Below are 11745 nucleotides of genomic sequence, written 5' to 3'. Positions count from 1 at the left end.
CCACACTCATCTTTTTTTAAAAACAAAAAATTTTTAATTTTTTTCTTTGGGTTTGTACAAGAAATTTACAATGTGAAAAATATACAAGTGAAAAACGAGGCCAAAAACCTGGGTGTGGGGAGGGGCCACTTGGTCACAAACACAAATAAACATTTCTGAGTTCTTCCTTTGGTCTGACTACAGCCCCCTCTCCCCAGGAGAGGGGGTGCAGAGCTGGGACCTGGAGATCAGACCCCAGTCCCAGCCCTGTCCCCCAAAATAGGCAGGGTTGGGGGGCAGGCACATCTGGAGCAGCTGGCGCTATCTGGCTCGCTCTGGCTTTGGGATGGTGGGGAGAACGTGGAGATGAGGGAGCCCCTTCCTTTTCCGAGACCCCTGGCTGAGTGGGCTGGGAGCGCTGGGGGTGTGTGGGGTTGGCAAAGTAGCAATGGCAGTATTTGGGGAGTGAATGAAATAGGTCAAGTGAGTAGGAGCCTTTGGGTGACAGTGAACACAGGAACCTTCAGGGAATCTGATCCAAGTCATCGGGCAGCCTTGAGTCCTTGGCAGAGGCCCAGAGACCTGTATCCCAGGGACTAAGGCCCTTGGGCCCTCAGACTTTGAGGCCCTCAGTGGATCTGAGGCTACTGCCTGCTTTCAGGAGACCTCCGTGCAGAAGGGGGTGCTAAGGCCCTAGATTTCGGTGGCAGTGATCTCCTCCAGGCAGATGCAGGGTGCTGGCTCCGCCAGGCCCAGGTCCGCGAGTTCCCGGGCCTCCAGCTCCAGACTGAGCTGCTGCAGCTCCTGCTCCAGCTGCCGGTTACGTCGGTACATCTGGATGTAGTTGTGCTGCAGCTGCTTCTGGTAGCGGATCACCTGCTCCTTCTCTGCCTGCCAGGCCAGCCGCTCCCCCTCGAAGCTGTCCCGCTGCTCCTCACCTCGCCGCCGCTCCCGCTGTAGCTCCGCCCGGAGCCGCTCCACCTGGGCCCGCAGGCTGCCCCCGACCCCAGCGGCGGCCCGCTGTGCCTTGGCCTCATCACTCTCTGCCAGGAGGAATGGGTCAGCAGTGGCAGGTGGCACAGGGGGTTCCCGGAGTCCGGCAGCCTCACTGTCCAACTGCCCAGCTTTCTCCCGCAGCCGCTCAGCCTCTTGACGGTGCCGCTGCAGCTCCTGGGAACAGGCCTCCAGCTCCAGCTCCCGTGTCCGGGCCGCCTCCTGGAGGCCCCGTGCCCGGCCCTCACTGACCCGAAGCGCTGCCCGGGCCTCCCGCAGTGCCACGCGCAGGGCCACCAGCTCGCTGCCCTTCTGTACCAGCTCTGACTGAGATTCCTTCAGTTGCTGCTTCAGCAGGGAGATCTCACCTGACTTCTGGCACACCTAGGGGTAGGAGACAGTTGGAAAAGACGGTGAGAAGGTTCTCCCAGGTGGCCAGGCCCTGACATCAAGCTGGGCATTTGGGGAGAGGCAGTATGATCACTGTACCTATTTTACAGATGAAGACACTGAGGCAGCTATTCATTAGCTAAGGTGGAATATAGACCCAGATCTTCTGGTTTCAAAGCTGGGGTCTTTAAACCATCATGAAGCAGCAGCTTCATGCAGGTTTGGCAGGAGTGGAAGCAGCAAAGGGCAGTGCCTGCATTTCCAGTTGGGAGGCACTACAGTATCTTGATGAAAAGCATAGACACTGGAGCCAGACTGCCTGGGTTCAGATCTCAGCTCCGCCACTGTGTGTGGAGTGTGATCTCAGGCTCCATCCCTTCTGGGTCTCATTTTCCTCACCGATGAAATGAGGGTGTGAACAGCACCCAACTCACAGGGTTATTACAAGGATTAGATGATACTCTATGTTACTTGCTTGAGTAGCAGTACCTGTCAAGGAGTAAGCACTACATTCTCATTCTTACTATTGGTGGGAAGGCAGTGGATGGGAATGTCACTAGCTACCTGAGCACTTAGAGCAGAGCCATGAGGAGACCAAATGTGAAGGCCCCCAAGGAGACCCATACCCAGAAAGGGAGGTCAGAGGGGGGAGCCTCATCTCACAAAGGTGAGGAAGGAGAGGCCCTCTGGGGATGGCAGGTGAGGGGATGTGGCTGGGCCCCTCCTTTCAAGGCTTACCCTTCACTGAAGGCCCTGCTCCCTGCCCCTCCTGGTACAGCTCACCTCCCACTTGGTCTCCTCTAGCCGTGGCCCGAGCTCCCGTTGTTCCCGCTCGAAGGCCGCGCAGCGCCGCTCCAGCTGCTCACGTTCCTGCAGCAGCTGCGCAAAGTCGTCCTGTAGCTGCCGCTTCTCCTGCTGCAGCTGGAACACCTGAAGCTGCAGCAGCTGTTGGGCCCGCTGGGCCCGGGCCACGCCATCCTCTCGCAGAGCCTCTCGCTCACGGGGCCAGTGCCGCTGCCGCTCCTCGTACACCTGTGGGCGAGAGGGCAGGCCTGGGTCCTGGAGGCTTCCCCACACCTCGAACCCTGGCCACCCCCAGCGCCCCAGTCACCAACTGCCCTGGTGGCCCACTGTCCTGGGCTCAGGGAAGATGGATTCAACAGTGACAATAATTAGGATACCAACAACTACTTTTATGAAAAGAAAGACAACAACAATAGCAAGCATGTGTGTGGCACTTCCCAGGTGCCAGGCATTGATCTAAGCACTTTACACCCTTCACCCTGCTTAATCCTCAATGATAACCCTCAGGCCAGGAATATCCCCATTTATGGTGAGTAAACTGAGGCTCAGTACAACTGAGTAACGTGCTCAGTCAAGGCTGAAAGACAGTATATGGTGGTGCCGTGTCAACCACTCTACAGTTTAAGCCAGACAGCTGGGTGGGGATGGGGGTCACCAGCCCAACACCTGCCTCTTAGCAGACAGAAATGCATCTTGTATGCCCAGCACCTGTGGATGTCCTGCCATGCCACCCCCATCACTGCCACTGACCACACCTGGCACATGGTCACCTCACTCTCGTCCAGACTGTCCCGCAGCTGCTGCAGCTCTGCCTCCCGGTCTCGGAGCTTTCCTTCCAGGACACAGTGCAGCAGGGCCTCGTCCGAAGGGGGTGGAGGGGGTGGGGGCGGTGGTGGGGAGCGTTCCCCACAAGAGCTGCTGTCAGGGGAGGCCCGGGGACCGCTGCCCAAGAGCCCCCCAGCCAAGCGACCACCCAGGGAGCCTGTGCTCTTGCTGGAAGAAGATCGGCCGCTGTCTGAGTGGGAGGGCCCGGTGGGAGCTCCTCGGGCTGGCCCCGGCAGGGCGCCCCGCCCAGGGCCGTGGGAGGGCAGGTGCCCGCCTGGGGAGTTGGTAGCCGGCTCGGCACCCCCGGTGCTGTAAGTGGGCAAGCTGGACAATGAATTTCGGCCGGAGTCAGACAGAGTCCCCGACGGGCAGCCGCTGGCCCAGCCACTCAGTATCAGGGGTTTGTCAGCAGCCGAGGAGGAGGAGGAAGAGGAGGAGGAGGCCGGGCCCCCAAACAGCTGCGTTAGGCTGCCTTGGCTCCCCGACGGTCCGGTGGCCCGAGGACCCAGGAAGCTAGGTAGGGATGGTACCCCTCGAGGTTTGGGCAGCACTGGCTTGAAGGCTGTTGGGCGGATCACAATTTTCTCCATGTTCTGAAATGAGGTGACATTTGACAATAGGGATGAGCCGCCCAATCTCTCAAAGCCCTTATCACACTCCCTGCCCTCCCATCTGGGGCCCCCAATCCCCATATAGTAATAACAATTGCTACCACTGGCTGAGGGCCTCCTGTGTCAGCTTTACTTACGTCAGGCAACTTAAAATGTACTTATCAGGTCATTACAAAATCCATGCAAGCAAAATATTATCAGTATTGCATACAGAGATGAGGAAATGGAGGCTGAGGGAGTTACAGGCCTTGCTCCAATGCAAACACATAGCAGCTATATAAAACAGTATTTCTAAGAAGCTAACATTTATTGAGTACCTATTATGTGCCAGGTACTAGGCTAAACACTTTACACATATTATTAGATTTAATTCTCACAACAATCCTATGAGAGTTGACCTGTTACCTCCATTTTACAAACACAGAAGCTGAGGCTCAGAAAGGTTAAATGACTTCCCTGAGTGAGGTAGAGCTGGGGTGAGAACCCAAGTCTGGTGAATCTGGAGCCCATACTCCTTCCTATAAATAGATCTCCAAATTTCAGCTTCTCCAGGGGACCTCTGGTTCCACCCAGACCCTCAAAGGAAGGGCTGGTCCTCACCTTCTCTAGCTTTCCAGAGACAGGGATGAGCTTTGGTGGGGGACCACGGAGGTGGGCATTGCGTGCCCGCTGCTCTCGGGCATCTTCAAGGTCACTGCTTGGGCTGGGGGGTGACTCTGTCCGGAAGTCCTCGTTGATGTAGGTAAAGTTGGTACCAGGGACAGCCTTCCTGGGGGGCACAGCTGGGCACAGTGGCTCCTGTGCCTCGTAGCCACCCCGCAGCAGCCCATCCTGCTGGCGGAAGAAGGTGGGTCCAGGGGGACCATGGTGGCGAGGAGGAGCCGGCCCCCCAGGGCAGGGCCGGCCTGAGATGAGGCTGCTCACGCTGCCCATGGCTGGAGCTTGTTGGGCAGTAGCGGCCTCAGGAGCGGGTTCCAGGGGCACTGGCAGTGTCTGCACAATGGCCATGGCAGCAGAGGCTCAGGCCTGGCCAAGGGCCTCCAGGGAAACCTGTGAGCAGGGAAGTGGCATCAGAGTCTCTCCATCTTGAGCTCCCTCCCTGTATGAAGTCCTGAGTCCCTCCTGGTCCTTAGTCTCAGGTCAAACAGTCCACCCAACATCAGTGAAAAACACTGATATCCTCCCCCTAACACACCCTCTCTTGCATCTTGGCAAGAACTTCCATCCTCCCTGGGCCCCAGACCACTGCCCAATTCTGGTCTGAATAGGGCTGAGGACAGAATCTATCAAGTAGGGATGATGAGGGGATGGGGGTCCCACAGAGGCCAGGAATCAGGGAGGGAGCCCTCTGTACCAGCTCCTGGCACTGGTCCCTGTTTCCCTGGGACAGGTGGACTCATTAGATGCAGTCTGGGCAAACTCAGGGGTGCAGCAGCAACTCAAATGGTAATTAGGGAACAAAGAGCTAAGGCCAGGCAGTGCCCAGCCTCACCCAGCTGGGCCTCAGTTTCTCCCAGACAGAGAGGCGGCAAGGGTGGAGCTGGTCAAACAAGAACCAGAGCTCTTAGGAAGCCCACAGGTGCCCTCTGGGGTCTCCTGCCTCCCAGAGGTGGATGCAGGCTCATGCCTATTTCCATGACAATTCCTAGCCTCACAGCACCCAATCAGTCAGGCCTAAAGAAGCCTCTACAGGCCCACTGCCAACCTCTATGAAACCTTTTAGCTTTTGACATTCCCCAGAGTAACTCCAAAGGGATGAGAATAGAGGCTCTACCATCACCTCTGGCAGCTGCTCCAGGGAAGAGGGCTCCACCTCCCCAGGCCCTGCTCCTTCCTGGAAGGGGATAGCAAGCCTCCACCCGGAACTCCCTCCCTAGTCCTGAGGATGAAGACCAGGGCTCAGGCATCTGCTGAAGTCATCATGCAGAGCGGGGGCCAAGAAGTGGACAGAGAACTGCGTAGGAGTAGGAGTGTATGCATTTTACTTATTTGTGCGTGTGAAACTGTGCACAAGAACATGAGCACTGTGTGTGAAAACATGAGTGTATGTGAGTACACGTATGCTTGGATAGATATATCAATACATTCAGATATATACATGCATGTATACATGAAATCATATGGGCATACCTTACAAAAATCTGTGCAGCTCTCTCAGAAAGTATGTGAAAATTATAAATGCATACATCAGTGAATCTTTGATGTATGAGTGTGACTATGTCAGAGAATGGTTTGATGTCCATTCATATATACATGAGTTTCTGTATCCGACACAAGTGTGTGAATGGGAAATAGTGCACAAGTGTGTAAAGAGTGTTGTGTGTGTATGTGAGAGGGTGAGAGTCTGGGTGGCACGCAGGGCCAAATGGGTGAGTGGGAGCCTGGTTTTTGTCACTCACTGGAGTGTGTGGAGAGGAGAGACACATTATCTTTGCTTGATCTGCTCTCCTTCATTCTTGCTTGTGTTCCATTAAGTCCACCCTCCCCCACTTCCCCGCTCAAGTCAAAAGATCTGGAGGTGTCCAGACTGAGGGAGGAGGAGCTGGGAGCCAGGGGTGGGGGTGACTGGTGCCCTCGGAGCAGGGGTGGGGATTGAGTCCACCCCACAAGTGCCAGTCCTGAGCAAAGCCGATAGAACACCCCCTCCTCTGCCCTCTCCCAGACCATCCAGGGCATGCAGGAAACCGCCGGGAAGGGGCTTCCCCTAAGGCGCCAAGAAGGCTGGCATCTCGGTGTGTTTCCCCACTTCAGTGAGCACAGAGAAAGTGGAAACTGAGGGGAGGAGACAGAGAGATTCAGACAGGGGCCCAAAGGACGGGAGACAAAGACGAAGAGCGGCTCCAGGGCCAGGCGGACCCAGTGAGCCGGGGTCCCCGCAAAGCCAGGGGCCGCTAAACCAAGAGACGCTGAGCTGGGCCCTGAGCGCCAGACACCCACGGAGCCAAAGCCAGGCGCCTGGAAAGCCAGGCCCAGCCAGCCTGGCTCCCGCTCTTGGAGCCCGAGAGAAAAGGAGGGGCAAGTGGAGGCTCCATTTTGAGAAATGCGTTTGTGGCTGTGGGAAGGGAACCCCTCGCACTCCCCAACATCCTTGAGAAACCGCTCCGGTACAGCACACACTGCCCTGCTCGGTGGGCCGGGGGCGGTTGAGGGCTGGATGCAGCCGGGGCCCGAGGGAGGTCTGGCCGAGGTCCGAGTTTCCCACAGACCTGTTTTGGGGGCAGAAGAGTTCGGGAAAGTCTCCCCCTCACCAAACTCCAGGACCATCCAGCGGGATCAAGTCTGAGATCACGAGTTTCCATTACGAGACAGGAAGCCGGAGCCCCCAATCCGCCCTCCGGAGTTCACCCCCCTCCTTCCGCCTCTTCCAGAAAGTGGGGGCAGCTGTGGAATGCCGCCTCCCCACGGGACCTCCGCCGCGCAGAAGTTGGGGGCGCCCCCAGGTCGCCTCCCAGCCCCGACCCCCCCTCACCTCCACCGCGGCGCTCCATGCTCAGCCCCGGGCCGCCCCCAGCGCTCCACAGGCGCGCCGCCCGGCTCCAGCCTGCCGCGCGCGGCCACTCGGAGCGGCCCGGTACGACCCGGCCCCGCCTCCGCGGCGCCCCCGGCCCGGCCTGGCCCCCGCCCGGCCCAAGTGGGCGGTGCAGCGCGGGGGAGGGTCCGAGGGGTGACCCCGCCCCCGGGGCGCGGACACGCGCAGGCACCCGGCGTCACGCGTGTCCGGCGGGGCGCACGCTGGAGCGACGCAGCGGGGCTCAGATTCCCTCCCTCCGAGGCGCGATGGCTGTGTGTCTGGGGCTCGGCCGGCTCAAGACTAGGCGGCGGCGGGTCACCCTCTACCCTTACTTGGGCCCCGGGGCCAGCAGCAGCTGGTCATTGTTCGAGCACAAAGGGACAGGCGCCGCGGCAGCCGCCCTTCCCCCTCCGCTCCTCTAGTCGATGCCTCACCCCCAGGCACACTCTCCGGCTTCAGAGTACAGAGAGGGAGGTTGGGGGTAACCTAACCCCCAACTCTGGGCCCTGCGTCCCGGAACAAGTCAGGGGCCGACGCTTGGTGGGTGCTTGCCCCACCCCCAGCGGCTTGCAGAAGGCACACTAGGATTTGTGGAGGCGGCGCCACCTGGCGGCCCGTTCGGAGAACACACCCAGCTACCCCCAACCTTGTCTCCCCAGTGCGGTACTCCCTCTCCGGAGAGCCCAGGCCTTCCTCGAGCGCGGTTTTTTTCTCCCCAACCTTCCTTCAGGCTCCTTTGCGCCAAACCTTCCTTTGCTAAGAGGTCAATGCTCAGAGAGAGACGTCCGCTGGCCCCCAAAAGTCACCCCAGTGGGTGAGCTGGTCCAAACCCACAGGCCAAGCTTACGCCAGCCTCACAGCAGACAACGTTCCAGTCTTCTCAGGGTCAGGGATACTCTCACCCTCTGGCAAACAACACAATCTAAACACCCACACGACCTTTCCCACACTCAGTCTCAGACACAATCACTCAGTCTGTCTGGTCCATCAGAAGGTTCCATGTCCCTTCTTGCCATAATCAGGCCAACTCACAGAGATACACTCGGTATCACGGCTAGTTGTGCACAAGCTTTCACAGCTTAAGTTCCTTTGTACCCAGTCACAATCTTGACTATACTTGTCTCCCAAGCATTTTTCACACTATGACAGTCTTTTTCACAGTCACAAAGACAACTTCTTAAACATACACGTCGTATTTCACAAACATTTTATCACACAGACTTTCCCATAGGGGTCTCTGTGACCTAACCAGGTCAGCTGACGCCCGCATCCCTGGGCAAGCACAGCCTCCTGCCCCCTAACCCCGCCCCCCAGAACTAAGGCCTGCCAGAGCTCCTCTGCCCCAGGAAGGAGCATTCCCCCCGCACCCCCACCCTTCCAGGCCACAGCCTGGCCGGCTCTCAGTTCTATTTTTAGCTCCATGGAAAGAGTTGTTTTCTTTCTTTTTCCCTGGAAAGGGAAACATAGCCCAGCCACCCTCAGGCTCACCCTAGACCCTCTTGCCTCACAAATACACACTGAGCCCCACCCCCATAGAGACCCCCTCTTCTGGCCTTGCCCTGATCCCAGCCTCCTGGGGCACCAGGAGCCTCCTCCCCTTTCTGGCAGCCTGCCCAGAAGCTCAGGCAGCAGCTGGGCTCAGCGTGTGTGTAGGGGGGGCGGGGTGAGGGGTAGGGGGGGAGAAGGAGGCCGAGGGCCGCTGCCCACTCTCATTCGCTGAGGGGAGGGGGCCGTGCTCCCTTCTATCAGAGGGAGATAGGCCCACTCTGGTATAGAGAGGATGTGTACGGTCATGCATTCTCTGGGGAAGGGGGACTCCTACTCTTGCATGAGTGGGCTTTCTGCTCCTACTTTGAGGGGAGGAGCTCCCAGTTCCGCAAGGAGGAGTGTAGTAAGAAAGGGGACCCACAGGCGCTCGCGCAGCTGCTCCCCGGGGCTGGAGGTCCCGGAGGAGGCTGCTGTACACTGCCAGAATTGCGCTCCCCTCGGGTATCTTCAGGAATGGGGGCAACATGTTCCGGGGAAGGAAGGTGAGGAGCCCAGGTAACCAGCCCAACAGTCTCTTGTCCTCCTGCGCTACGCCAACTCCAGGGGGCGTTGTGCTCCCATTCCTGGGGAAGGGCTTATCCCCTCCAGGTGGAGAATGGAATACAGCCCGGCAAGGTATCTTTCAAACTCGCTTAGTACTGGGGAGGGAGGTTCCCGCCGCGAGGCTCCCCCCGTACAGCCCACGGGTCTGCGAAGCGATCACGTGCTCAACGCCTGTTTACGTCTTAGTCTTCACCTGCGGGCAGCAGGGAAGCCGGAACCTCCGGAGGCGTCCCATCTGGCCCGCCCCCGTCCGCGGTCACTGGGAGGCCCTTTTCTCCCACCCTCGTCAAGTACGCGACGGCAGCACACACTGCCCGCTGGGGGTCCGCGCGGGCCAGCCGGGCTCATCCGCCGACAGCAAGCGAAACTCACTAGGCGCGTCCGCCCCGCAGTGCACGTGTTTTCGGCTGTCTCCAGCACGCGCGTGGGTCTATGTACACGCGTGTGTGCGCCCGTCGGTGTGAGTTTTCGTGTAGGTTCCCTGTTCAGACTCTTCGCCCGCGGCCCCTGGACTGCGGGGCCTGTCTCTTCACCCCAATCCCCCGCTTCCCGGGATCGGGAAAGTTCACTCCGGGGCGGGGGTGTGCAGGAGGCGAGATTTCCTACACCGCCGCGGCGCCCCCACTCACTCACCCAGCGCTACCTGAACCGCCGTTCCAGCTCCCGCCGGGCTCCTGACCCAGGGCCGGCACGTCCTGGCCGCAGATCCGCCGGCTCCCCAGCGCGCTCGCCCGGGCTTGGTGGAGGGGGCGGGGCGGCTGAGGCCGCGCCCCCGACCAAGGCAGGGGAGTGGTCTGCCCAGCACCCCCTCAGCAGCAGATCTGGTACCCTGCCAAGTAGTGTCGCGATGGTGGCCCAAGACTGCCCCTCGGACTTCTGACTTCGCAGCTTCTGGAACCGGCTTTTGATCTAGGAAGGGGCCAGTGGCGCCACAGCTAAGCTAAGCTACCTGGCTGCCCTAACCAAGTTGGCTATAGGGCTTTACTGCCACCATCCTCTGGTCTGTAGGGAGCCCAGCCTGGTCCACTCTCAGCCCACTCCCCAGACACAGGGAAAACCCCTGGGAAGCAGACTAAGAAGGCTCGGATTTCACCAAAACAGACCCAGCCCTTCCTCACACACACCTCTGAGGTTGGGGCTGCTCAAGCAGAACCAACACTTCCCCCTCCCCTGGAGTAGGTGTCTGCCCGGTGAGCAGGCTTGTCAGTTCTGGCCCCCCCCCCCAGAGTGTGGTCAGGCTTCTCTTAGACTTATAAAGTTCCACCCACAGGCACAAACAGGAAGTTGACCTGTATTGCACCAAAGGGTCCCTCCCTCCATGGCACCCAAGGCGGCCTGTGGGAGGGCAGACGGTGATGTCTACAGGTATCTGGGTCATATCTGCAGCCTGAGTACTTGGGCAGCAGGAGCCCTTTGAGTTGAGTCTCTTCTGAGACCCATCCCCAGTGAAGGGATGGAGGACCAAAGCTGCCCCCTTACAGCCAAGTGGGTTAGTGAATCTGAGGACAAGGCTGCAGATCCAGTTGGACTCTACTGGGCCAGGCTGTGCCTCAGCTCTCAGGAAGATTCCAGTTGGGCACAGGCTGAGTACTGGTTCTAGCCCAGGCAATTCGCCTCAATCCACTTTGGCGGGGTACAGAAACTGACTCCTAGGGACCATACATAGGACCCAGGGATTAACTGCTACTTCTTGGGCTCCAGGGGCTCCTGAAATATTTTGGGCTAATTTTCACGTGAGGGGTTTAAGACAGGTGTGTAATGGAATGTGTGTGTGTGTAGGGGTGGGGCTGGGGGATCATTAGCTTCCCCTCCCCCCTACCATTCTGGTTTGCTCTGTGGGCTGTCTGCTAGGAGGGTGGGGCAAGACAGGCAAGTGTGTATCTATCCCCCTATCCCCAATTCATAGACCTCAGAAAAGTCTCCTATTGGAAATCCCTGAAAGATTTCCTGAGCACAGAAGACCAGAATGTGGAACCCACATCCTTACAGGTAGGATTGACCTGGTAGTGTGCATCTGGAAGGCATGGCTGACGTTCAATGTTATAGACCCTGGATGAGGCCTAGACCAGCCAGCGGCTGGTAATGATTACTGCAGGATTAGGAGGGCTGGCTCCAGCCAGTCTGGGAGAGACCCCCAAGAAGGGAGGCCCTGGAGGAGGTCCCCCTTCCCTCCCCCCAGAGAACAGCTTTGTTCCAGGGTCTGTTTCAGGAAACAATTGTAGTCACAGTTCTCACACACAACAGACCAGAGACCCCAAACCATTCCGCAGGGTTCCAGACCTCAGGGAATGCTTGATAAAGCAGCCTTGCTTCCAGGAAGCAGGACACCCCCCTCCCCCACCGCCCCACCTCAAATACTCTCCTTAACAAAAGGCTTCTCCCCAGCCCCCTTAGAACATCTTTCATTCTCACTACTCTTGCAGGCAAATCTAAAGGGAAACAGACTTTAGAATATCAGAGGAAGTGACATGGGAAAGTGTTATCATTTACCAATATTTCTGACATGGTCTCTTTCTGCATAAGTTATTTTTATTTTATGAT

The 11745-nt window shown here is 58.4% G+C and overlaps 1 protein-coding gene across 6 annotated transcripts; it reads right to left on the bottom strand.

Moving 5' to 3' along the window:
* Nucleotides 1–11: 11 nt before the first annotated feature.
* LZTS2 (leucine zipper tumor suppressor 2) lies at nucleotides 12–9966 on the bottom strand. 6 transcript variants are annotated; one of them, XM_019988647.2, is made up of 5 exons: nucleotides 9838–9966; nucleotides 4203–4652; nucleotides 2922–3584; nucleotides 2146–2394; nucleotides 12–1356 (listed from the first exon to the last, which is right to left on the bottom strand). In XM_019988647.2, the coding sequence occupies exons 2-5, from the start codon at nucleotides 4608–4610 to the stop codon at nucleotides 673–675; spliced, it is 2004 nt and encodes a 667-aa protein (XP_019844206.2). In that variant the 5' UTR covers nucleotides 4611–4652; nucleotides 9838–9966; the 3' UTR covers nucleotides 12–672. The 6 variants fall into 6 exon arrangements, with proteins under 6 accessions (XP_019844206.2, XP_019844208.2, XP_070636780.1 ...); XM_019988649.2 differs by having other exon boundaries at nucleotides 9848–9929; XM_070780679.1 differs by lacking the exon at nucleotides 9838–9966 and adding an exon at nucleotides 7072–7221.
* Between the last annotated feature and the right edge of the window lie 1779 nt (nucleotides 9967–11745).

This window comes from Bos indicus, chromosome 26 (assembly GCF_029378745.1).
Source record: "Bos indicus isolate NIAB-ARS_2022 breed Sahiwal x Tharparkar chromosome 26, NIAB-ARS_B.indTharparkar_mat_pri_1.0, whole genome shotgun sequence".
Classification (NCBI taxonomy): Eukaryota; Metazoa; Chordata; class Mammalia; order Artiodactyla; family Bovidae; genus Bos; species Bos indicus.
Note: the sequence above shows the minus strand (reverse complement) of the source record. Positions and strands in the feature narration are given on the sequence as shown.

Bases quoted from the DNA above. Each gene is read 5' to 3' on its own strand.
- LZTS2 (XM_019988647.2), bottom strand. From the start codon at position 4,610: ATGGCCATTGTGCAGACACTGCCAGTGCCCCTGGAACCCGCTCCTGAG. The intron at 3,585-4,202 runs GTGAGGACCAGC...ACCTCATTTCAG, and splicing joins TCTCTGGAAAGCTAGAGAAG to AACATGGAGAAAATTGTGAT. The intron at 2,395-2,921 runs GTGTGGTCAGTG...TCTCGCCCACAG, and splicing joins GTGAGGTGACCATGTGCCAG to GTGTACGAGGAGCGGCAGCG.